Genomic DNA, 22,506 nt, shown 5'->3' on the forward strand with positions numbered 1-22,506 from the left:
GTGGTAGAACAACAAACCTATCGCCCATCGATAGACAGAACGCCGCCGCATAAACTGCCAATAAGTGGTTAAATAAAAATTGTTTAAAAAAGTGCAATTACTTGATGGTATTCTGATTTCATTTGTGATAATTTAAAGAGTGATACAAGAAGGTGAAGCAATTCAAACCTCCACAAAAGATATACATATACACAAAGCGCGCGCAGGGTTGCATGTCTCGGATAGTCGTCGCCTCAGTCGCACACACACACACGAAACGCGAGAGAAAGTACCGAGCCGTTTCTGGAAAATACAATTCCGCCATATTTACCGGCAAAATTCAAAATATTGACACTGCCCGAGGTGAGCGGTAACCATTGGGCCACCGAAGTCGAGGATTTACCCATCGCTGGGCCAAAGGAGCGTGGCGGGCGGAGCGAGCGGTACGCATCATTCGCCGTCTGCCGCCGCCGCCGTCGCACAGTAAAAACCGATAGGCCATCGGGGCAAGGGGAACGCCAATACCGACAAAAACAAGTAAGTTTTTTTTGTTTTTTTCCAGCCAATATACGATTTTTTTGGCAATTTTACGGATCTTTCGGCAAGGTACTAATTGCCCACTTATTCCGCAGCGCGCTTGCATAGGCACACAAACTCACAAGAAGAAGTAAAGCGCCCATCACAAACACATATACAGACACACAGACGGAGCAGCCGCGATGACAAGTCATCATCATCATCATCACGTCGGCGTCGGTGGGAACTTCCAGCCCCAACTGCATCAACTCCGGGCGCCAATTGTCAAGAATCTATCGCTGGCAGCAGCGGCAGTACCGCTGCCCCTCCCCTCCGCGTCCTCGTCGGCGTACTTTACGCACGTTTTACCGCCAACGGCGTCCACAATGGTCGAACATGATCCGTACACCGTTTTGGCTGGCGATCCGATGGGTGGAGAGGAAAACGAGAGCTTCCTGATCGAGGAAATCATCGATGACTATGATGACGAGGCTAACATTGTAGTGGACACGGGCGAGTTTTTTGAGCACTACGAATACTATCCAGTGGATCGTTTGGATAGGCTCACCTCGGTTACGGTGGCCACGGCGGACGCACTGCCGCCGCCAATCATCATGCAACAAACCAGCGACGACGAGGAATTCATCGAGGAGGATGGCCTGCAGATGACCTCCTCATGCGATGGAGAAGGAGAAGAAGAAGCAGAGCACGAGCAGGACGACGAGGCTTCGGCGCCGGCCATGACAAATGCCTTTGAAATCGCATCCGAGATGCTGACCACTATCGAGGCCACCAATATCAAGGAGGAACAGCTGGAGAGCGACTTCTACATGAAGGCTACAGATGATTCAAACAGTTCCAATGGCCAGCTGCAGGATTTTAAGCTATTCGGCAGCAGTCGCGTGGAGAGGCCCATAGCTAATTCCGCCTCAAAGCGTTGGAAGCAAACAAAGGTACCCATTCGCATTACTCAGGATGAGTTCAACGTCACCCTGTGGTCCTCGCTCAACTCAGAGGATGAGGACGAGGAGGAGGAGTTAGAGGAACCACCGGGCTGTGTTGCCGCTACATCCGTGACTTCCGCCTCCGCCGTTAACCGGAGTGAAGGCTCCTCTAGCATGCCAAAGCTTATTATTGACGAGCACATGATCAACCACGATGTGCTAAGCGATGGCATTGGCAACGAGTATGTCATTCTGCCCGATCCATTTAGCGCCTCTGCAGTTACAGACGTCGAGGAGGTGGTGAACGCTTTTATGGGCGATGTCAAGGGCGAGGAGGACAGCCAGCCGCTAAGCGAGCAGTTCATCTATGCGGACCACCAGCTGGAGGAGGCCTACGGGAATATCGAGCTAATCGAGAACATGCCCAATAATGTGGAGTTAATACCGGCTCCGGGACCAGGACCAGCGGGACCTGTTCCAGTGGCGCTGACAAAGGCCAATGGCTGCGTGGCGACTGCGCAGGCGGTTTTGCCAAAACTAGTGCTACAGAATAGTAGCACCAATGTGCGACTGAAAAGTGCCGGTAACCAGGCGACAAAGGCGACGAAGAGGCAACTTACGGCGGCGGCTCAAGTGGCGACACCAACGCCACCACCACCGCTAGTGGCAACTAGCAATCCGGCCCGAGCACGAACCACAATTATGACCAAATCGCCGGCAACGGCTGGCAATCCGACGGGAGCAGCTGCCGCCGCCGCAGAGGAAGATGAGGAGCCGAAGTTCCGGTGCACTCATCGCGGTTGCAACAAGGAGTTCCGCAATCATTCGGCCATGCGTAAGCACATGCACACGCACGGGCCGCGCGGTCATGTCTGCAACGTCTGCGGCAAAAGCTTTGTGGAAAGCTCCAAACTGAAGCGCCACCAGTTGGTGCACACCGGCGAGAAACCCTTCGAGTGCACCTTCGAGGGCTGCGGCAAGCGCTTCTCGCTGGACTTCAATCTGCGCACTCACGTCCGGATACACACTGGCGATCGACCTTACCACTGTCCCATCGACGGCTGCTCCAAGTGCTTCGCCCAGTCAACGAACCTCAAGTCGCACATGCTCACGCACACAAAGCCCAAGAGGAAATGGCCCCGGGCGCCGCAGGTGAACAATAACAACAACAACAACAATAATAACAACAAGACACCACTGGTGGCCAGATACGGACGGCTAGAATTTGGCGAGGATCCCCGCCTGGTGTACGTCGAGCAGAACGAGGAGATGGCGTCGGTGCTGCTGGATGGCACGTCCCCCACATCCTAACTAGTAGTGCGATTGAATGTGGGACTGGTAGTAGCCTGAGATGAGCGGAGAGCTTCATCCAAAAAGGCCAGGTTGTACAGTTAGTTGTAGCCAGTTTTTATCTGTATCTGTAACCTAACGAGCGGAACGGCAGGACGAGATTTTCACCTGGTGAATACGTCCCCCTGCCTGACCGCCCTCTAAGTAAATAGTCTAAGATCTTTCTCTAACAAAATAGGCTTGCAGTGCAAAAGGAAGTTAGATGGTAGCCATTTATTTATTTCCTGCATGGAATGAAAAACCGGATAAACAGCAGTTCTAAGAGTTTAGCTTATAGCGTAGGCTAAGTGAGACCTCCTCCTCCAAAAAAAAAAAAAAAAAATAACTGAACCGCGAAACCCGAAGAACTCAGCCAAACTGCCCCTTATCAAACCCCAAAATTGATCTGATCCTAACCGTGTGCGATCTTCGCTCGAATAACAAAACACGCTCGTTTTTTTTCTACGATAAAAAAAGAAACAGAAAAATACGCAAAACTAGTTCTACCATTAATCAGTACGCATACACCATAGGCTATCTATATATTTTTGTAATGAATTGTAACACTTAGAGCATTGAAGAACGGATTTAGCAAGTTCAACGTCTGTTGGCGTTCACAAATGGAAGCACATCAGTTAACTTGGAATGAACAAGGGAATACCTCTTCAAAATTATACAAAATAAACCAGGAAAACAATGCAAAATTCAATTGTGTTTATCATTTCTTTAAACTATTTTACAGTGCAATTGTGTAAGCGTTACATTTATTTACTGGTATTTAAAGTGTAACTACATCTAGATAACTACATTAAACGGTGAGGCAGCTGTTGATGGACAGCCGCCGGGTGTTGTCCACTTCAGATTCGGATCAGCAGACGATTAGATCGCCACTTTTGGACATATGTACATATGTCGAATAGGCCTCCCGGTCGGTATTCTTCGTTCCATTGACTGATTGCGGGTGAATTAACGCGTGCGGATAAGATAAAGTAGCGCGGCGAGGCATATTTTCAGATACTTAGCGGATTGTTTGGATAAAGATGGAACGGAGACGATTTTAGGTGACCTTGAGGCCTTGCCCCTGAACTCCGGGCATTATGTCCGCCATGGTGGCACTGGGACCAATTAATCCGGCCAGGGAGAGGAGGACGGAGTAGTTGAAGTACCAGAACACGCAGAAGAGCACCATAAAAATTACGTCTGCCAAGAACGAGAGCAATAATATGTCTGATAAGCGTGAAAATTCTCCTAAGGCATGACGAATACCGGATATTCCCAGAATTTTGAGGGTTTGGTATTTATCAAGTAAATAAAACACTCACGTATCGTTATCCGCTCCCACTTTTCTACCATGTACAATTCGGTGACCTGTAAGGTAATAAAATTAGTTGAACTCTAAGCGCAGCTTCTCAAGTGGAATATGTGTAAAATTTTATGACCATTACGCACCATGAGGTATCGAAACCACCAGTAACTGGCGAATTCCACGAGGTTGTCCAGCATTGCGGTCTTAGAATTGACAAAAGAGCGAAAATAGGGGCAACAAAAAAGGCGACTAGATCGTCTTTTTTTTAAGTTCTCCCACTGACTTTATACTAACTTAAACAGGGTTGAGCAACTCGGAGTAATTAAGGGAGAAAAGTGTTGGGCAACGCTACAGAATAAGGTAGTTTCAACAGGGTTGTCACACACGAATCCACTTTTTAGCTAGTTGAAAGCCCTGTTGCCCACAGCTGTTTCTTGAACCCGCAAAAATTGTTTACAAACTATTGTGAAACTCAAATATAACAAAAAATGGCTCTTTTTGTGGTTAAACTACTTCAGCGCACCGAATTTTCGCATAGTCAAAGGGACATAAAGCCATTTATTTATGTTCGAAGCCACTGGTTGGACGACGAGGTGGAGTTTGACTTCCTGACCACTTCGGATAATCAAAACTACCGGGGTAGCCTTAAGTATGAGGAATTACGGATTGCAGCGAAAGATTTGGAACAGTCTTACGATGTCGTCTTTGAAGAGTGCAAAAAAGCCATGACCACTCACATGGGACTCCAGGGATTCGATTACGAACTGTCGGTAAAAGATGACAAGCAACAAGTCTTTAAAATGTACAAGTGCGAAGGATACGAGACGCTCTTGATGGAAGTTTCTCTCAGAAAAGTCTCAAACTGCTACCAATTATTGGATGCAGCTATCGAAGTTATTCAGCTAAAGCCCCAAGCGGCTTCAGTTCCTGAACCCAATGTTCAGGACACCACAACACTTGCTGAATATGAAAAATATGTAAAGGACTCAAAGTTAAAGGAGCAAGAACTCCTTACGAAATTTCTGTTGCTTATCAACAGCAAAAAAGAGTACATAAGAAATTTGGAGAGCCAACTGGAAGAGCGTTCGAAAAAACCCTCAAAAGAAGGAAAGAACCAACGGATTTCCTCCGATGAAGAGGACGAAGTCTATGGAGCAGACACCCAAGTCATGAATATAGATAACGACTCAGATTAAGCCCCTTAATATAAGCTCCACCCAATATTACATGAAAAGAGCCCATCTTCGGTACGTGCTTGAAATGTATTTTGCTTTTGTTTTAGTTTTTCTTTTCGATCGTTTGGTTTATGTAAAATAAATTAGCTTTATAATGTATGTATATATGTATAAATAAACAACAAATAGACTTGTAACGTAATACATTAAATTACCATCAATATGTGTAGACGTGGCTTATAATTAGACCAACAAAAGATCGCTTTTTGTTTTTGTTTTGAATATAATCAATAGTTATCGTTGCAGTTTTGTAAAAATTAAAAGCATTTCACATAAGTGTTAAATATGTATCTGCTATTATATAGACGTTATGCATAAGTATGTTAGGGTGTGTGTAACATTTGAAAGAGTAAACAATTAGAGCCGATGATAGAGCTTGCGGAGATCACTCAAAGCGCGAGCAGATCCTCCTCGGCGCCCGGTTTCTTTGGTGTCTTTCGTAAGCTGTCATTTCCGACGGATCCTGTCGTGGCACTGGCGGCGGAGTTCGATGCATTGATCGTTGGAAGATTTTCGGCAGCAGCGGCTCGCTCCTCAAGGAATTTATCAAACTCCGAGCTAGTCAGTTCCTCAATGCCCTCAATGTGCTGTTGTGAAAACAAATCACTCATTAGTTGCCTTGTATACTTAGAATTCAATATTAAAAGCAAAGAAGCAAAGAAAGATTATGCAAATCGAGAAACTAAAGCCGAGTGTGCATGGTAAGATGAGCTTAGAAAAAGACAAAATGCTATTCGTATGGCTACTTACTGAGCTGCCCAACCACGCCTCCATCTCGTCGATCTCATTCTCTTTCGTCGACTGTGTGTGGGCGCCAACCGAACAACAAAACGAAACGAAAACCAAACGCAATTTGCATAGAACAAAAGAACCAAAATGTTGTTTTTTTCAATTTTAGGTTAAAAGGTGTGAATAAAATGGCAAAAACGAGGTCAAAAGTATAGGAACAAATCGAACGCGATTAGTTAGACCGGCTGCCATGCGGCTAGTTACTCACTTTACTTACCACCGGCGGATCGCCGGCTGATCGCTGTGTCTGCTGCGGTTGGTTCTGTTCATAAGGCGAGATTGTGGCCGTCACACTTCCAGCAGCGGCGTCCACGGAGGGAATGTCCCTAAGCATATCCGATTTACTGAGGAGGAATGGTAATTTGCATAAAGTGCAATTGCAATTTTCAACAAAGACTCACTGGTTGCCATCGGTGCGCGATTGAGCCAGCATATCGAACTCATCGGGTGGCTTCGCTCCCCTCTGGCCAGCGAGAGGTGCTCCTCCACCCAGACTGAGCTGACCCAGATTCTGCGGCAGTTGGGCCTCCTCGCTGCTCTCGATCAGATCGATCAGCAGCTGGTCACTTTGCGGCGTATTGCTCACGGCAGTTGTTGTGGGCGGAGGTGGGAGAGAGGCCAAAGTGTTCGCTCCAGCAGCTCCCACTCCGGGCAGGCCCATTGCAGCGCCCAGCACCGCAGAGGGCGAGGTGACAACAGCTCCCTGGCCCTGCGAGCGATTCTTCTCGTATCGCTGATGGCGCAAAAATACATTGTTCAGCTCGTCATTGATGCGCAGGAACTCCGCGGTGAGCTCGTCGTCCTGGACGCGTCCAATCAGATCCACAATGCGAGACTGCATCTCCTTGCAGGTGGAGGTGAGCTCGTTGAGCAGGGCATAGTCATCCGGCGACTCCTGGCCGGGCTTCAGAACACTAAGCATTTCACTCAGGATGGACATGTTGTTGCTGACGATCTCCAGCTCGGAGCGCAGCTTCGCCGCCTGTTCGGGTGTCAAGTGCAAAGGACCTGTGCTGGTTGGTGCGGCCGCTGAAGCGGCGGCAGCTGCGGCAGCCATGTGTTGAGGCGAGATTGCGTGCTGCTGAGCGGCCACCAATTGAGGAGGCAGCTCGGGAACGCTCTAAAAACATACAAAACCAAAATATTATCTACAGTAATAATTATTTGATTCAAAATAGGAATAACTTTTTAGCCATTTTGTAAACTGAAGAGAAGTACCTCTAAAAAAAAAGACTACAAGGACTCACCCTTTGAGGCGTGTAAATAGGCGCCATGGCATCCAAATCGTTGGCTGGAAACTCAATGCCTTTGTTTTTCAGCTCCATGTACATCTGCGTAACGCCATTAAGATCCGGTTGGTTCTTGAAGGCATCCGCCCAGATCTGTATGAGGCTAAGAACCTTTTCCTGCATGGCAGCTGGTGGATCGTTCTTTGGCCCAATAAGCTTGACCAGCTCGTTGATAAAGTCCTTCTGGGCCACCAGGACATGAAAGGCCTTGCCGCAGTTCTTCACGCACGTCTCCAGGACGGTCAGCGTGTACATCACCACCTGGTTGTTCTTGCCGGCATTCTGGGAAAGACGCTTCCGAATGGCGCGCATGGCATCGCGGGCGGTGTCCGAGGACTCGTTGATCATGTCGCAGATTTCCATGTTGGCTGCCCAGTTCTCCGAGGCCAAGTTGGCATCGGTGGCGGCCTCTGAAAGTGCAAGTTAAGTTTTAAGGGGAGTGAGTAAGCGTCATTTATTCATGTTATAATCTTTTAAATATGTACATTGTAGTCATTTGAATGTTTTTAAACACGAATGTTAACATTTTTTCAAAGCCCTAATTATAATGTGTTGTGTCATAAATTTGTTTATCATCCACTTTAAAACCGTTTTAAAAATGACTCACAATGTAGAAGTAAAAATTATTATTATTATTATTATTAAAATCAATTTATATCCTTGTGTTTTCAAGCCGAAAATGCATAAAAAATAATCCTAGTAATTACTTAAGTATCCAAAGAACAAAAGGAAAAGAAAAATAAATACTTCTTATTAAGAAAAGCCCTAATTATTAGGCGTGCAAACCAAATATTTTCCGAGCACGCAACCATTAGTAACCTTGTATTGTATTAATAATTTCCCACACAAAAATTGCTTCTATTATAGAAACTTTCTTAAATTAAGCTACAAACAATAATTGACAAAGTTCATAACTTTAATATTTAAATTGAAAATATTACATTATTTTACACAATCTTGCATCATTAGATTTTACAAAATGGTTTTAAGTTAATATTGCGGTTGTTGATCTATAAGATCTAATTGCTTCGATCGATAAACACATATCATCTGTGCGAAATCCAAAGTTCATTAAATACAACCCTTTGTTTATTTTGGTTGTCAGTTGTTTTTTACAGGTGGGTGAGTATTATCATTTAAGCTCTTCCGAGTGCAATGACTTGCTCAAATTAAAACGCGCAAACAAAAGGCAGAAATGCAACTCGTTCAAGTTTAAATCCAAACAAATGCATTTCTTGGATATCGGATAGCGTACGTACAGATACATATTCAGATGTGAGAAATCGGATAGGCGAAACGGAAAAGCTAACCACAGGGCAACAACAATAAAAAATATGAAGCAACAAATTAGTAAGGCACCAACACAAATTTGCCAAATGCAGGTGTGTGTGTATATGGATGTTTGTGTCTAGCGGCAAATGGAAATTATGGCGAAAATGCGAGGCAAAGGGGAAAACGAAATAAATTAACACATTTTTTTATGTAACCTAGTGATGACTAATTGCCATTACTATGGTGCGGAAAAAAGGAAGGGAAGGTGGCGAAAAAGCAATCAAACAAAACAAGAGCGCATCAATAACAGTATCGAAATGAGTCAGTGTATGTGTGTGCGTTTTAGAGGTGAGCAAATCAAAAAAGTCAAACAAACATTTAGCTGTGCGATGTCACACCTGACAATAGGAACTGCACACCCACATTAAGGCTAATCTTATCAGAAACCCACTTTGTTTCGACCGCCTTTGAAACGAAATCAGACTTATTTTTGCGGGTTGATAACCGCTTTGCCATAGTAATTGTGAGCCACAACAACAAAACAGTTGGTCTACGTGTGTGTGTATGCATACAACCCGCAAGGAAAGCAACAAAACAAGAAAACAACAAAACAAACAAAGAAAGTTGTGAAAATTCAATTTTCCAGTGGCCCTGTCTTATTGGGGTTTACATGAACAGGGTTTTAATCAGACAAGCTGACACGGCAAATGCGCAAAAATCAACGCATATGCGTTGTATTCACGAAAAATGTTACGATTTAACCATATATACACACACCCCCGCTTCCGGTGGGCGGTTTTTGTGAAGGGGGCGGGGCAACTTACCTATGCGCTGTCCAACTGGGGTGGAGAAAACATTTCCCAAAGCGCCAACGTTGAAAAATGAAGCCATTCTGGAGCGGTTTGTCGGTGCTTTTTAAATGTGTTGTCTGCTTGCGATGCGGTTAAAATTTTCCTTTATTTACTTTTTGTCACCTGGAGTAAATGTTTATGCACTTGTCTACAGCAGTGTGACCAAGGCTGGACTATTTGAAAAATACCGTCTCAAAAATGCAATAGAAAAAAAAGTTAAGCGGCTTACACTAGGACTGCGGAGTTGTGGCTTCTAATCAGAGAAATTGATAGATAAAAATATTTATATATGTATATAACAAAACAACTGGAGTTTATACATTAATATTTATATTTACGACATAAAAATAAATGAAAACGTAATAAAACTTTAAACCAAATGTGTTTCTTTTCGACATTTTTGTGAAATTGATTATACAAATAAATGACATCTTTATAAAACTTCAAACCAAAAGCGTTTCTGGTGGCCTCAGGGCATATATGTACAAACAAACTATTTTATATGCCTTTAATATCTTTTTATATAATTTAAAAAGAAAGTTAAAACATAAACTGTGATTTTATACGATAGTGTCACCGTACCGTTACTGCTGACCGATATATGCTGCGCTTGCAGCCCTGGGAAATGTTGCCGAGATTGAGCACTGTACACTGACAACCCTGCTCTGTAAAAGTCAGAAAAACACAAATTGTATTTTCAATTGGACATTTCGCAAAGTAAACAACCAAAAAATGTCGCGACAAGCCTCCCGTTTGGACGCCAAGAAAGTGGTAAGTCGAACGAAGGATTGGGATGGTGCCAGTTAGTTAACGTTGCTTAGATCTAGTTGTAAGGTTAGTTTTTTTTTTTTTGCATAGTGCCTAAGAACGTATCTTTGACGTGCCACCCACCCTCAAAATCGGCTTCATTCGCTTTTCCAGTAAGTGTGTTGTTGAGGGATTGAGGTTGAGACAAGACAGACAGGCGACACAAATAGCCGAGCAATCGGGATATGGAAAACCATTTCAGCGCCGCCAGCAGCCGTCCCTCAGCCACGCCCAGAATGAGCACCACCGCCTCCGCCGTCGCTACCGCTGCCGCCAACAACAATAGCAGCAGCAGCAACAACAACAACCCAACAATAAGCACCGGCACCAATGTAAATACAGCCACTGGAGTAGGAGCCGCCAATGCTAACGCAGCTGCTCAACCCATCCAAGTGATACCCATGCCGATGTTGTCAACGGGAGCTGCACAGATCATAATTGGCCAACAGGCTCAGGGACAGACTGCGGCGACGGGTCTGCAACCGCAACTGATACCGCTGCAGGCCAACCAAATTATGCTGCAAGCGGCCCAGCAGCAGCCACAAATGCAGGTGATGCAACTGCCCGACGGGCAGACTATTTTCTATCAAACGCCCACCATAGCCGCTCTGGATCCGAATGCAGCGGCCACCGCTGCAGCTGCCATGGCCGCGCAACCCGCGCCCCACTACCTCAACATAAACGGACAGCTAGTGCAAATCACACCGGCAGCTAGTGCCAATCAGGCAGCTCCCACTGCTGGTCAACAGATCATCATGGTTCCACAGACGGCCATGGCAGCGGTGAATGCAGCGGCGGCCAATGCTGGAGCTAGCGCAGTGGTCACCCAACAGCAGCAGCAGCAGCAACAACAGCAGCAGGTTCAATCCCAAGCCCAGCAGCAACAACAACAGCAGCAGCAACATCAACAACAGACGGCGGCGGCCAATGCTGCAGCGAATAATATAAGCGCCGATGTCAGCACAAGCACGACGGGAACGAATACGAACAGTGAGGACGAGAGCTCCAAGGGCGAGGCGGATGAGGAGCCGCTCTATGTGAATGCCAAGCAGTACAAACGCATCCTGATTCGTCGGCAGGCCAGGGCCAAGCTGGAGTCGCGTATTCCCAAGGAGCGCTGCAAGTATCTGCATGAATCTCGTCACCGGCACGCCATGAATCGAGCGCGAGGCGAAGGCGGCCGCTTCCATTCGGCGCAAGAGAAGGGCGATCAGGATTCTTCCGGTCCGGATGGCGGCAACATGTCCGTGGCGCCCAGCGCCGTAACGCTCAGTAGGGGAACGGCAAGGGCTCCACCGAAATTGATCGCACCCCACCAAACGCCAAGCATTACTATAACGGCGATAAAGTCGGAATAGCCCTTGCCTAGCTTTAGATGTAAAAACTAGATGGTAGTTTAAAATCTAAGTTAATCACTCTGTGTCAACCATGTGTCCTCAATGTGGCCGCCTCATGTCATTCTGCTTAAATCTGTATTTATTGGCTTCAAAAAGCCTTGTTCTCTTATTTCGTTTCGAAATAATTGTAATTAACTCCCGAACTTTTTTCAATTGTAAAATCAACGATTTTTGATGAGTAGGTTATAAACGTATTTCTACTTCATATTTAAAGATTATATATATTAAATTTGAATGATTTAATTTACTATTTAGCAATACAATACTAAATTTGGCTTGAAAGATAACTTATATTTTAAACTTTAAATTATCCAAAACTTAATACCTTATCAATAGTGCAATTATTCTTTAAAAAATTCGAAATGGAATAGGAAACAATACAAAAAATACAAATTTAAAACAAATTAAGGATATATGTTTAAGAATGCAATCAATATGTCGCATAATAAATACAAAGAATTGTTTATAAATCTAAAACAACATTTTTCCTGTATTAAGGGGTTAGATTTTTAAGAATGTTATGGCACCTTTTAGATTGTTACTAGCTATCTGCTTATCATTCTTCGTCCTTCTTCAGAACTCGGAGTTCCTGACACTCACCTATGGAGCACTTGTCACTCAGATGCTTCGGGACTTCGAGAACGCGGAGGATGTAAATAAGCAGCTGGAGCGGATCGGCTACAACATGGGCATGCGCCTCATCGAGGACTTTCTCGCAAGGACATCGGCTCCCCGCTGCCTGGAGATGCGCGAGACGGCCGATCGTGTGCAGCAGGCATTCCGCATTTATCTGAACATCCAGCCCACCATTTCAAACTGGTCGGCGGCCTCCGATGAGTTCTCGCTGCTGTTCGATAGCAACCCGCTAACGGAGTTCGTCGAGCTGCCGCCGGATCTGACCAATCTGCGCTACAGCGCCATCCTCAGCGGTTGCATCCGCGGCGCCCTGGAGATGGTGCAACTGGAGGTGCAGTGCTGGTTCGTGCAGGCAAGTCTTGTGGATTACTCTTATTTGTTCCTTTGTTGTGATCTAATAGTCTTCTGTTGCAGGATCAACTAAAGGGCGACAATGTGACGGAGCTGCGCGTTAAGTTTGTGAGGCGGTTAGAGGAGGTCATACCAGCTGGCGAGGATTAGAAAACCAGTGTAGAATTCTAAGAGTTCTTTCCGAGGGGAGCGTCAATAAAAGCACATTCATTTAGCATCTAGTTATCTGTTCGAAACTGCAATCCACATTCCGCAGCAAAAGCAACAGCAGCAGAAGCAACAAGCAACATTCAAAGGAGCAGCAGCGACGCAACAGCAATATCGGATCGATAAGAATCGTTACAAGTTTAGTTGTATGTTTAATTAGACTTCATACAGATAATATATTTTTTGGGTTTATAAGAAAACAATATAAAGTGTCATAAACTCGATTTGAAATACGAAAGTATTTTTATAAATCACTGCTTGCTTTGGATCTGGGGTAGATAGAAAAAAGATTTCTTTGGAAATGAAAACAAATTCTGAAATAAAGATTTTTCAAAAGACATATTTTTTGGTAGGTATTTATCTATTTGATATAAGGTATTAAGTACATTTATTTAAAAAATGATATATCATCGATGTGGTATTTTTTACATATTTTTCACAGCCCTAGCTTTGAGTGTTTCGCAACACTGGCATTTCAAAAAAATAAAGAAAATATTGTAGCTATACATTTAAGAATTTAAGGCCATCATCTTTGTTGGTTCTTCCTATGCAGGTGCACTTCGACCTATCAGTTCGCCGGCATAAAAGTGCTCGACGATATTGTGGGCGACTTTTGATCCCTTATCCCTTATCTACTCCCAAACTTAATAAAGTTTTTCTGCTTTCTTCGATTTCAAATAGAGTCCCAAATTTAATTAGCAATGAAATACCACATTGTTTTGATATATACCTTATATTTTAAACTTAAAAGTATGCAAACTTAAAACATTATAAATAGATCAATTGTTGATGTGTAAAATTTTGAAATGGAATAGGAAACAAGACTGCAAAACTCAGCAAAGAAAACTTCAAAATTTTCAATTTAAGACACAAATTATTCAAAAGCAACCATTAGGGAAATATGTATAAGAATTCAATCAATATGCCGCATTAAAATACAATAAACTTTATATAATCTTCAAGAGACCTTAGTTCGGCTGGACTTCTTTAATGTGTACGACATACTACGATTTTATTCTGGTTTCCGGTTTTTATTAGCTTTCTGCTTGTCTTTCATTTCCTTTTTTGTACAAATACGGAGCACTTGTCCTTTAGATGCCACTAGAGTAGAATGCAGAGGATCGGTTACAACATGTCCTGAACGTCCAGCCCACCATTCCGAACTGGTCGACAGACTCTGATGAGTTCCCGCCAACGGAGTTTGTAGAGCTGCCTCCGGATCTGACCAATCTCCACCACAGTGCAGCTGGAAGAGCAGTGCTGGATTGTGGAGACAATTCTGGTGTGGATTACTCTTACGTTTTTGCATTGTTGTGATCTAGTGGTCAATTGTGTGCTTGGCTCGTGTGTGCGTGTCTTTGGCTGGGTGTCCTTTTGCAGGATCAACTGAAGGCGACAGTGTGACGGAGCTCTGCGCGTTAAGTTCGTGCGGCGTCTAGAGGAGGTCATACCAGCTGGCGAGGATTAGAAAACAAGTGTGGAAAACATTGGATCAGAGCGCGCACTAAGAGTTTTTTGCAAGGTAATGGGTATTGTCAATAGAAGCATATTGTTTATAGTATTTAGCATGTAGTAGTTATCTGTTCGAAACTTCAATCCACTTTCCGGGGGGAAAAAGCAACAGCAGCAGCAGCAGCAAGTGCAACAAGCAACATCCAAAGGAGCAACAGCAGCGCAGCAGCAATATCGAAGCAATAAGAATTGTTACAACAGGTTTAGTTTTATGTTTTATTCGACTTTATACAAATGATATTTCGTTTGGGTATATAAGAAAACAATAGAAAACATGTTTATGTTCATATTTGGCATGTTATAAAAAGCGTTATAAACTCGAATTGAAACAAGAACGTATTCTATACAGATTGATACAATTGAACCACCCATAAATATAAATGATCTCTTTGGATCTGGGGTAGCAATAAATTTTAGCTGTTAATTTTCATTTAACGTGTTAAATATTAAACAAGTACGAAAACAAGAAAGAGGTTTTGATTAAAAGTAGCTGCTTATGGCACTTTATCAACTGTGGGGTTATACATATAGTATGTATTTATCAATTGGCCAGATACTACAATGTCTGCCATATTGTATTGACTGATAAGGTGGGCATATCTGTCTCCCTACAACGTATTTATGGCAATGTTTTGTCAGCTAAAAGCTGGCCATCTGCTCACCGGAAGCTGCTTTGGGTTCTAGATACTTTGGAGTCTATAATATGATTATAATGGGTTAACTTTTGTATTGTAAGTTTGTAGCGCGGCCAGCTGTAAGCTGGAATCACAATTATTTGAATCGTTTCGCTTAAATGCAATCTGACAATTTTGGTTTCTTTTGGTTTCTTTAGAGGAAAATACTTTTTACAGGCACAATACTTGATTGATTGATTACATGATTGGATTCCGTGGGTTCGTGGACTTGATCTTATAGGTTGTGTGATTAGTGTACATAAGTATATAGTTCTAAGTTTAGTTCTGCTGTGGACAAAGCATTAGATTTAGATTCCGGCGCGTCAGAACTTTGCGTAGAGCTTGCAGCGTTTTAATGCAGATGACCACGCAGCAACCGTTGGCCACGCCCTCCGCCGGACTCTTGCATGTGCAGGCGTTGCCCTTGACGGCGGCAGCGGGCACTGCGGGAACGGCGGCGCTGCTGATGACGGGCGTCTCCAGGGCGACTCTTCCCTGGCCAGAGCAACAGCCAGAAGATGCAGGAGGAGCAGCAGGTGGTGGCAATGCTTTCTGTTTGCCCGAACAGCAGCCGCTTGATTGTGCAGCAGCAGCACCACTTGCACCACCACCGCAACAGCCGCCGGAGGAGGAGGGGGCACTCGTCTTGGTTGCACAACCGCAACCGCTCGGCACAGGATCCGGTTTGATTGGCTCTCCACAGCAGCCGCCAGCAGTTGGAGCTGGCTTGGCAGCTGCACCACCTCCGCAGCATCCACTGCCGCCACCACCGCCGCCGCCGCTGCCCATGGAAGCCAGATTCTGCAGCAGCAAAGCAACATCCTCGATGTTCTGGTTCATTTCCGCCTCGCGTTTACTCACTTTTTTGGTGGGCGCCACGCTGCCGCAGATGCGTTTGCCACCGCTGGAATTCACAGTTGTTGTTGTAGTATTCGTCCTTTGACTCCTTTGACCACCTGCTACTCCACAATCTCCGCCATGACAACTCTTTGTTTGATCACACTTGCAATTGGTGCAATTGCATATGCCTGCATCCGCTGTGATCTGCTTGAGCGTTGGCTTGTTGTCCCGAATGTCCAGTTCCACCAAGCCGGAGGCATCGCTGGGCACCTGGGAAGCCTGCTGCAAGGTGGCCTGCAACAGGTCGCTGTTGTTGTCGATGGTCATCAGGATGTCATTCAGCAGCGACTCCGTTTCCATGTCCTCTTCGTTTTCGTAGCTGTCCTGCTTCAGCAGCTCCTCGATATTTTGTTGGTTCAACTCCAAAGTGGGCGTGGGCAGTGAAGCATCCATTGCGTTGTCCACTTCCATAATCTCCGCTGGCTGTTCACCCATATTTCCACTCACTGCATTGCCAAAGCTCGGCTTCAGGTCCACGAAACTGGGCATCTCGGTGGGCAATGCCACGCAGGCGTCCGTTAAAGGAGCCATGGGAATGATGGGCTTGGAAACCAGGACGCCGGCGTCGATCCACGGACTGGGGATCTCCTCCTCGGCGGCGTAGGACAGTTGATAGGCCTGCGAAGTCTCGGGAAGGGTCAGAGGTTCGTCGCCCTGCAGGATGAACACATTGGACAGCTGATCCGGCGGCGGATGAAGCGTTTGCAGCACAACTCCACTATCCGTGCTCGTGCTTTCCGAGCAATTACTTCCCACATTTAGGGACATCATCTCAGTTGGCTCCTTCTGGAACTCCTCTTCCTCCTGCTCTTCTTGCTGCTGGGGATCCTGTTGCTCCTGATCTTTGGACTTGGACTGCTGCGACTTCAGTGGTCGCTTCTTGCGTCCCTTGTTTTGCAACTGCCGCTGATGTGTTTTCTTGTGGGATTTTAAGCTATGCGATGTGCTAAACGACTTCTGGCAGCTGTCCTCCTGGCAGGGATACGGCTTCTCCCCCGTGTGCGTCCTTCGGTGGGTTTTCAGGTGATGCGAGGCGGTGAACGCCTTGCCGCAATCGTCCTCGGGACACTTGTACGGACGCTCCTGCGTGTGGGTGCGCATATGCTTCTTCAGGTCGCTCAACGTGGTGAAGCACTTCTGGCACAGCTCGCAGTTGAATGTCTCGCCATTGTGCAGGCGCAGGTGGGCGTGCAATCTACGGAAGCGATGATTTTGGAGATTAATAAACCCTCAGCCATTGGTCTATTCCGGGGACTATCGATCTGGCATCGAAGTGGACAATTACTCACCTGTAGCGCGTGTTGAACGCCTTATCGCAGCCGGTCACCTCGCATTCGTAGGGCTTCACCTTCGTGTGGACGCGGACGTGGATCTTCAGGCTGTAGGACGTGAGGAACGCCTTCTGGCATCCATCTTCTGGACATTTGAAGCTGTAGTCGCCTGGAGAGTTGAATAACAAAATAATATATTGTATTATATGAATAAATTACAAAATAACTAAGACCATTACTTTTCTAATTTTTATCCGATTTAAAAGTGGCATAGTTCTATGAATTTGTTATTAAAATATCAAAAAAACTGCATCATTAGTTATTTTATTTTTTATGGGTACATTTTTTTCGAATTTTTATGATGACCCCTTTATGAACCCTTCTTAAGTTTTCGAAAAATGGAAATTAGGAGACGTGGACAAAGGATCTCGTAGAGCCATTCAATAACAAGTACTTTATTTTGTCAACTTCGAATGTAATAGGACTGGACACAATAAATAAATATAATAACTACCTATCTATTAAAGAAAACTCACCTGTGTGCGTCTTCAAATGCGTTCGGAGGTTTCCAATCGTACTATAGCTGCGATAACAGTTCTCGTAGTTGCACTTGTAACGACTGAGAGCCTCATCCGAACTCTGGATTGCAGATAATAAAGGCATTAGATACATGTGTACATTGAATGGGTTCAATTGAGGGGTTACAAGATGTGCATTGGAATGAGACAATTACGATCAGATGGAACCATGCAGTGTTATTCGAGTGATTGGGATGTGGCAAAGCCAAAACGAGTTTCAATTAGGCAGACACTACGCACCGCTAGTTGGTTAACAAAACTTGGTTACACAGCGCCTACAGCGGAATCGTAGGAATCGGAATCGGAATCGGATTCTCCACTAACACTAGGATTAGGATGGCGAGTCGCTACAAAAAGCGTTAGGCAACACTTGGCTTTAGTGAATTCTGATTGGGAGTGGATACCTCGTAGGCCAATGCCATGTGCTGATAGTTTTCGTCGAACCTGGCAGCCTCGTTCTCATCATCATCATCATCAACGTCTTGGTGGAGAACGCCCGGTTGGATGCAGTGGGCCAGCTGCTCGTCCTCGTCCGCCTCATTTGGATTGTACTCATCCACATAGCTGGAAGATCAGATCGAGCGAGGCGTTCAAAAAAACCGGGGGAAGACCAACGAAAGAGGCATACTAAATATCAAATTTGCAGTTGGAAACAAACAAACAGAAAATCGCATTGGGCGAGGCATTTATATTCCACCCGATTTGTGTGTCAGTGGGCCGTTAAGATCATTCATTGTATATAATAATAAACGCAACAAGTATAAATATATATATATGGAATACATATATAAAAACGAATTGCAGAGATTAAGATTAGTGGGGTTAGAGCATCAGCGAAAAAACATCAACAGCAAACAACAAAGTAAGAACGGCGACAAAAACAGCCGTTCTCCGGAGACCTTTCGCTCCTTATTAAACAGATTAATTAATATTTAATGTTGTCATGGTCAAAACACAACACAAAGCCAAAAGAAAAATAGCAGACTGAGGAGCTGGGAAACTATAAAGAAAAGTGAGTGAGGGAAATGGGAAATACAACAAGTGCGTGGGTTCTGAGACGGCTGGCATTCTAACTGACTGTCTGACTGACGGGCAGCGTGCGGCCCCCTGGACCCTTCATACTACATTTCCCACCCATTGGGATGCCCCTCTGATCGCGGGAGTGGAAGAAAAATGAGAAATATGATTGAGGGAACACTACTCATGGCGGTAAAAATAGCCGAAAAAGAAGGCGTCTTCGCCAAAAGGCACAGACCGACCAAATCAACAAAACAACACACAAGGCACGGATGAAAAATTGAAAAATTATTGTACCGCACAATAATGAACAAGTCAAGAAGCAACAACAATTAAGAAAAAAAAAAAAAGAAAAGCGGACTAACCCCATCACAACAGATCATTTGGACTTAAGAACAGGCAATTTTAGTTTATGACTATTTTAATACATTTTGAGGGGCCATCATCAATTAAACGGTGACTGATTTATATTTATATGTAGAAATAGTTAGTCTCTATAAACTGTAATCTTCCTATAACCACTTATTTATAATAATTAAATTTGTCAAACCATATCTATTAAAATTCAAGTAAATGGTTTAAACCCTTCAGCTTTCGTAGCTTATCACTAATTTTTTTTGTTTCCGGAAAATGTATTATTTTTTTGCTATTTCAGAAAAAGACCCTATCAGCAAGACATGTTTTCTATATATTACTAGACAATGGAGCCCTGTGACTCATTTATGATCTTTGCTCTTCTAGAAAAAAAGAACAATAGAAAAAACTATTATATAGAAAGTGGCAAAAAACTACTTTTTAAGGGGGAATGATCTCGGAAAAGAATTTCACAATGTGGTTTCGATTGAAAACCGGCTTCTTTACATCAAGTGTGAATGAGTTTTGGGAAAATTTCGATCGTCTCCGCGTAGCACATTGTACAAATATATATCATATCTATGTATGCATATATCCATCTATACATACATTCTGGTCGGCGATTTTGGGGTGGGGGTAGAAATCTAAATGCGTTCATCGGCGCAACTATATTTAGCCCAAACAAACGTTTTCGATACAATCATCGAGAAAAGTGGAAACTGAGGCATGCAACCATTATGACGCCCATTGCCACACGGCAATATATTGCCACAAAAAGAGGATATAACTCAGTCGAAACGTTTCCTAAATCAGCAATTTTGCAGGTTGGGAACACAAATCAGGCAATTAGCAAACAACTTGCAAGCGATTCGGACAACGCGTTGTAATAAGTGGACATTGGCATGGTAGAAATTTGCCAACAAAATCTCGACAAGGAAGAAATTATGAAAATTCAAAATTCTTTGCTTTTTTCGGGGGGAGCCGAACCAAAAAAAAGTGAAATAAAATTAAAATGAAAAAAAGCCGGACACGTCACGACGACACAGACGCTGGGCAAATGTTTTCATTTTTTGCTCTGAGACTTTTTGTGTGTGGGCAGTGGAAAATTAGCAGAAAAGCGGGGAGGTCGTGGGTTTGTCCCTGGGCGGGGGTCAGAAAAGCGGAGGGCACACCTGACGGCCCACTATAATTGGCCAAAATACGACAAAAACACAGAATCATACCGACAAACATTGTAATCAAAATATGCAATTATTCTACGGCACCCTTCTGCTTTTAAACATATATTTTGCAAATCGAAATTAAGTGATTTCATGTTGTTGTCTCAAAAGGCAATCAAACGCTCTCAAGGTCCCTCATGAAATTAAATATTGGCAAGCCATATATACATTTAATATTTTCTATTTTACTGCTGATTCTCTAGATTTTCTATTTAAACAATAATTTTATCAACCCTCAACTTAAATTCGGAATATTTTTCTATCGTTGTTGTGGTTATTATACATTTAATTAATTAATTAGGCATTCAATGCTTAAAGCTGTTCAAATATTTCAGCAAAAAATGTTTCCTCAGATTTATGATTTATTTTTATTTATTAAATTGACTTCATTTTAAAAATTGTGTGGCAAAAATATGTTTTCGGTATTCATACGTCCATATATACAAAATTTCGGGAAACGCTTTATTTTGGGCAATCTATAAATTTGAAAATTTGAGAAATGAATGCATATTCTTTCTATTATTCACATTATTGTGGGCAGACTACAAACTTGAGAGTTCCAGAAAAGTATATGTATATTTACATACAGTCCAATTCAAAATATTATAAGTAACTTGACCACGTTTAATATCTTTTAAAGGAACTTTTCCTTATAAACAATTAACTAAAGGGGAAAAGAATATGTATATTTACAAACAGTCCTTTTCAAAATAATAGAATTAACTCGATCATGTTTAATACCTTTTAAATGAACTTTTCTTTATAAACAAACAACTAAAGTGAAAATAAAAATCTATTAAAATTCATGCTCATCCAAACAAAGAGTTTAGGCTTCAAGCAAATTATGGAAAACTCATGCAGCGAAGGGAATCCATGCATAATGGCTACCTCGTCTCGATAGTGAAATAAGCTGGGGAGTTGGAATCCGAGCTTCTGGAGTTGTTGTTCACATTTCCCTGGACATTATCACAGTTGATTGTGGGAATCGGAGCCTCGTTCGAGGTGGAGACCATGCTGAGGGAGACCACGGTGGGTGGTTGGACTTGGACGAGCTTCTGGTTCTCGAACTGGTATTCCAGCGTGAAGCAGATGTCATCCAGATTGAACACCTGAGCGGTGCTCTCACTTAGACTGGCTATCAGGGGAACTTCAGCATGGCTGGAGCTAAGATTTTCGGTGGCATGATGGTATGTGATGGGTATGACCGTGATGGGCATGGGCGTTAGTTGGTCCGTGATCTGGAAAACGTGTTCGCCTTCCGCGGCAACTAATTGTGGATGTGCCAGGTGAGTCTGTGTGTTTGGTTGCTGCTCCTGTGGGAACAGGGCACTGTAGCTGTTCTGAACGTCATCTGAGTCGAGGGTTAGACCCAAGTTAAGCACCTGTTGCTCGCCACTGGTGGATTCCGTTGCCTGGCTGCCGTAGATGCTGTAGTTATCGCCGTGGATGATGCCCAGTCCATCTGTTTCAGGTTTTGGTGTGAGCATTTGGGCCAGGGACTTATCGAAATCCAAGGAACCAGCGCACGAGGAACTCGAAACGGCCGGCGGGGAACCGGATAGCGAATTGCGCGACGAGTTCGTCTCATAATCCCGGCTGTCTGATAACGAATTTCCATGACTATTAACCGTCTTCCAGTCGGTTTGATAGTAGTGGTGCTGCTCCAGCTGGAGCTGTTGTTGTTGTAGTTGTTTCTCTTGATCGTTCATTTCGTGTTATATTATTATTTATTCGCACACGCACGTACACAAAAGAACACACCTGCTATATCGCATATGCAGTTGTTGTAATCGCCATACGTATATATATATATATATGTTATTGCAAAAGAATTTAGAGATCGCGAGATCGAAAAGCACACATCCGCGATCGAAAAGCACAACAACAAGATAAGAAACTGTGTGACCGAATCCGAATCTGGCAGATACATTGAGGTTCTGGAAAATGTACTACTTAAGCGAAAGATATACCAACAGTATTCAGAACGGTAAAAATTTAAAAGCTTTGGCCGCGATTCAGCGGAGATTCAAGCCATAGTAAGATAGGCAACATAGATTAACAAAAAGTTAAAA

General features: G+C 43.9%; 7 protein-coding genes across 14 annotated transcripts; 4 read left to right on the forward strand and 3 right to left on the reverse strand.

Annotated features, from left to right (window-relative positions):
- The first annotated feature begins 6 nt into the window (after nt 1-6).
- LOC108087439 lies at nt 7-3,472 on the forward strand. Its single transcript, XM_017184792.2, has 2 exons — nt 7-516; nt 612-3,472. The coding sequence occupies exon 2, from the start codon at nt 699-701 to the stop codon at nt 2,748-2,750; it is 2,052 nt and encodes a 683-aa protein (XP_017040281.1). The 5' UTR covers nt 7-516; nt 612-698; the 3' UTR covers nt 2,751-3,472.
- LOC108087447 lies at nt 3,473-4,388 on the reverse strand. Its single transcript, XM_017184802.2, has 3 exons — nt 4,218-4,388; nt 4,091-4,136; nt 3,473-3,968 (listed from the first exon to the last, which is right to left on the reverse strand). The coding sequence occupies exons 1-3, from the start codon at nt 4,269-4,271 to the stop codon at nt 3,826-3,828; spliced, it is 243 nt and encodes an 80-aa protein (XP_017040291.1). The 5' UTR covers nt 4,272-4,388; the 3' UTR covers nt 3,473-3,825.
- Nucleotides 4,389-4,484: 96 nt separating this feature from the next.
- On the forward strand, nt 4,485-5,271 carry LOC108087446. Its single transcript, XM_017184801.2, has one exon. The coding sequence runs from the start codon at nt 4,563-4,565 to the stop codon at nt 5,268-5,270; it is 708 nt and encodes a 235-aa protein (XP_017040290.1). The 5' UTR covers nt 4,485-4,562; the 3' UTR covers nt 5,271.
- A 46-nt stretch (nt 5,272-5,317) lies between these two features.
- On the reverse strand, nt 5,318-9,700 carry LOC108087440 (TOM1-like protein 2). Of its 2 annotated transcripts, XM_017184793.2 has the most exons (6): nt 9,484-9,699; nt 7,346-7,797; nt 6,500-7,218; nt 6,307-6,442; nt 6,060-6,110; nt 5,318-5,896 (listed from the first exon to the last, which is right to left on the reverse strand). In XM_017184793.2, the coding sequence occupies exons 1-6, from the start codon at nt 9,548-9,550 to the stop codon at nt 5,699-5,701; spliced, it is 1,623 nt and encodes a 540-aa protein (XP_017040282.1). In that variant the 5' UTR covers nt 9,551-9,699; the 3' UTR covers nt 5,318-5,698. The 2 variants fall into 2 exon arrangements, with proteins under 2 accessions (XP_017040282.1, XP_017040283.1); XM_017184794.2 differs by lacking the exon at nt 6,060-6,110 and having other exon boundaries at nt 9,484-9,700.
- Nucleotides 9,701-10,170: 470 nt separating this feature from the next.
- LOC108087512 (nuclear transcription factor Y subunit alpha) lies at nt 10,171-12,191 on the forward strand. Of its 2 annotated transcripts, none has more exons than XM_017184914.1 (2): nt 10,171-10,281; nt 10,432-12,191. In XM_017184914.1, the coding sequence occupies exon 2, from the start codon at nt 10,503-10,505 to the stop codon at nt 11,673-11,675; it is 1,173 nt and encodes a 390-aa protein (XP_017040403.1). In that variant the 5' UTR covers nt 10,171-10,281; nt 10,432-10,502; the 3' UTR covers nt 11,676-12,191. The 2 variants fall into 2 exon arrangements, with proteins under 2 accessions (XP_017040403.1, XP_017040404.1); XM_017184915.1 differs by having other exon boundaries at nt 10,178-10,281; nt 10,369-12,191.
- On the forward strand, nt 10,172-13,132 carry LOC108087513 (trafficking protein particle complex subunit 3). The gene is made up of 3 exons (XM_017184916.1): nt 10,172-10,281; nt 12,292-12,702; nt 12,765-13,132. Exons 1-3 carry the CDS (start codon nt 10,243-10,245, stop codon nt 12,849-12,851), a joined length of 537 nt encoding a protein of 178 aa, XP_017040405.1. The 5' UTR covers nt 10,172-10,242; the 3' UTR covers nt 12,852-13,132.
- A 109-nt stretch (nt 13,133-13,241) lies between these two features.
- Nucleotides 13,242-22,324, reverse strand: LOC108087511 (biofilm and cell wall regulator 1). 6 transcript variants are annotated; one of them, XR_001771179.2, is made up of 7 exons: nt 21,323-22,324; nt 18,248-18,407; nt 17,802-17,904; nt 17,284-17,434; nt 15,956-17,189; nt 14,208-14,362; nt 13,242-14,154 (listed from the first exon to the last, which is right to left on the reverse strand). XR_001771179.2 is itself a non-coding variant. In XM_017184909.2 (6 exons), exons 1-6 carry the CDS (start codon nt 22,141-22,143, stop codon nt 14,354-14,356), a joined length of 2,478 nt encoding a protein of 825 aa, XP_017040398.1. In that variant the 5' UTR covers nt 22,144-22,324; the 3' UTR covers nt 13,242-14,353. The 6 variants fall into 6 exon arrangements, 5 of the variants coding, with proteins under 5 accessions (XP_017040398.1, XP_017040397.1, XP_017040401.1 ...); XM_017184909.2 differs by having other exon boundaries at nt 13,242-14,362; XM_017184908.1 differs by lacking the exons at nt 13,242-14,154; nt 14,208-14,362 and having other exon boundaries at nt 14,623-17,189.
- Between the last annotated feature and the right edge of the window lie 182 nt (nt 22,325-22,506).

This window comes from Drosophila ficusphila, unplaced genomic scaffold, assembly GCF_018152265.1.
Source record: "Drosophila ficusphila isolate 14025-0441.05 unplaced genomic scaffold, ASM1815226v1 contig_106, whole genome shotgun sequence".
NCBI lineage: Eukaryota > Metazoa > Arthropoda > Insecta > Diptera > Drosophilidae > Drosophila > Drosophila ficusphila.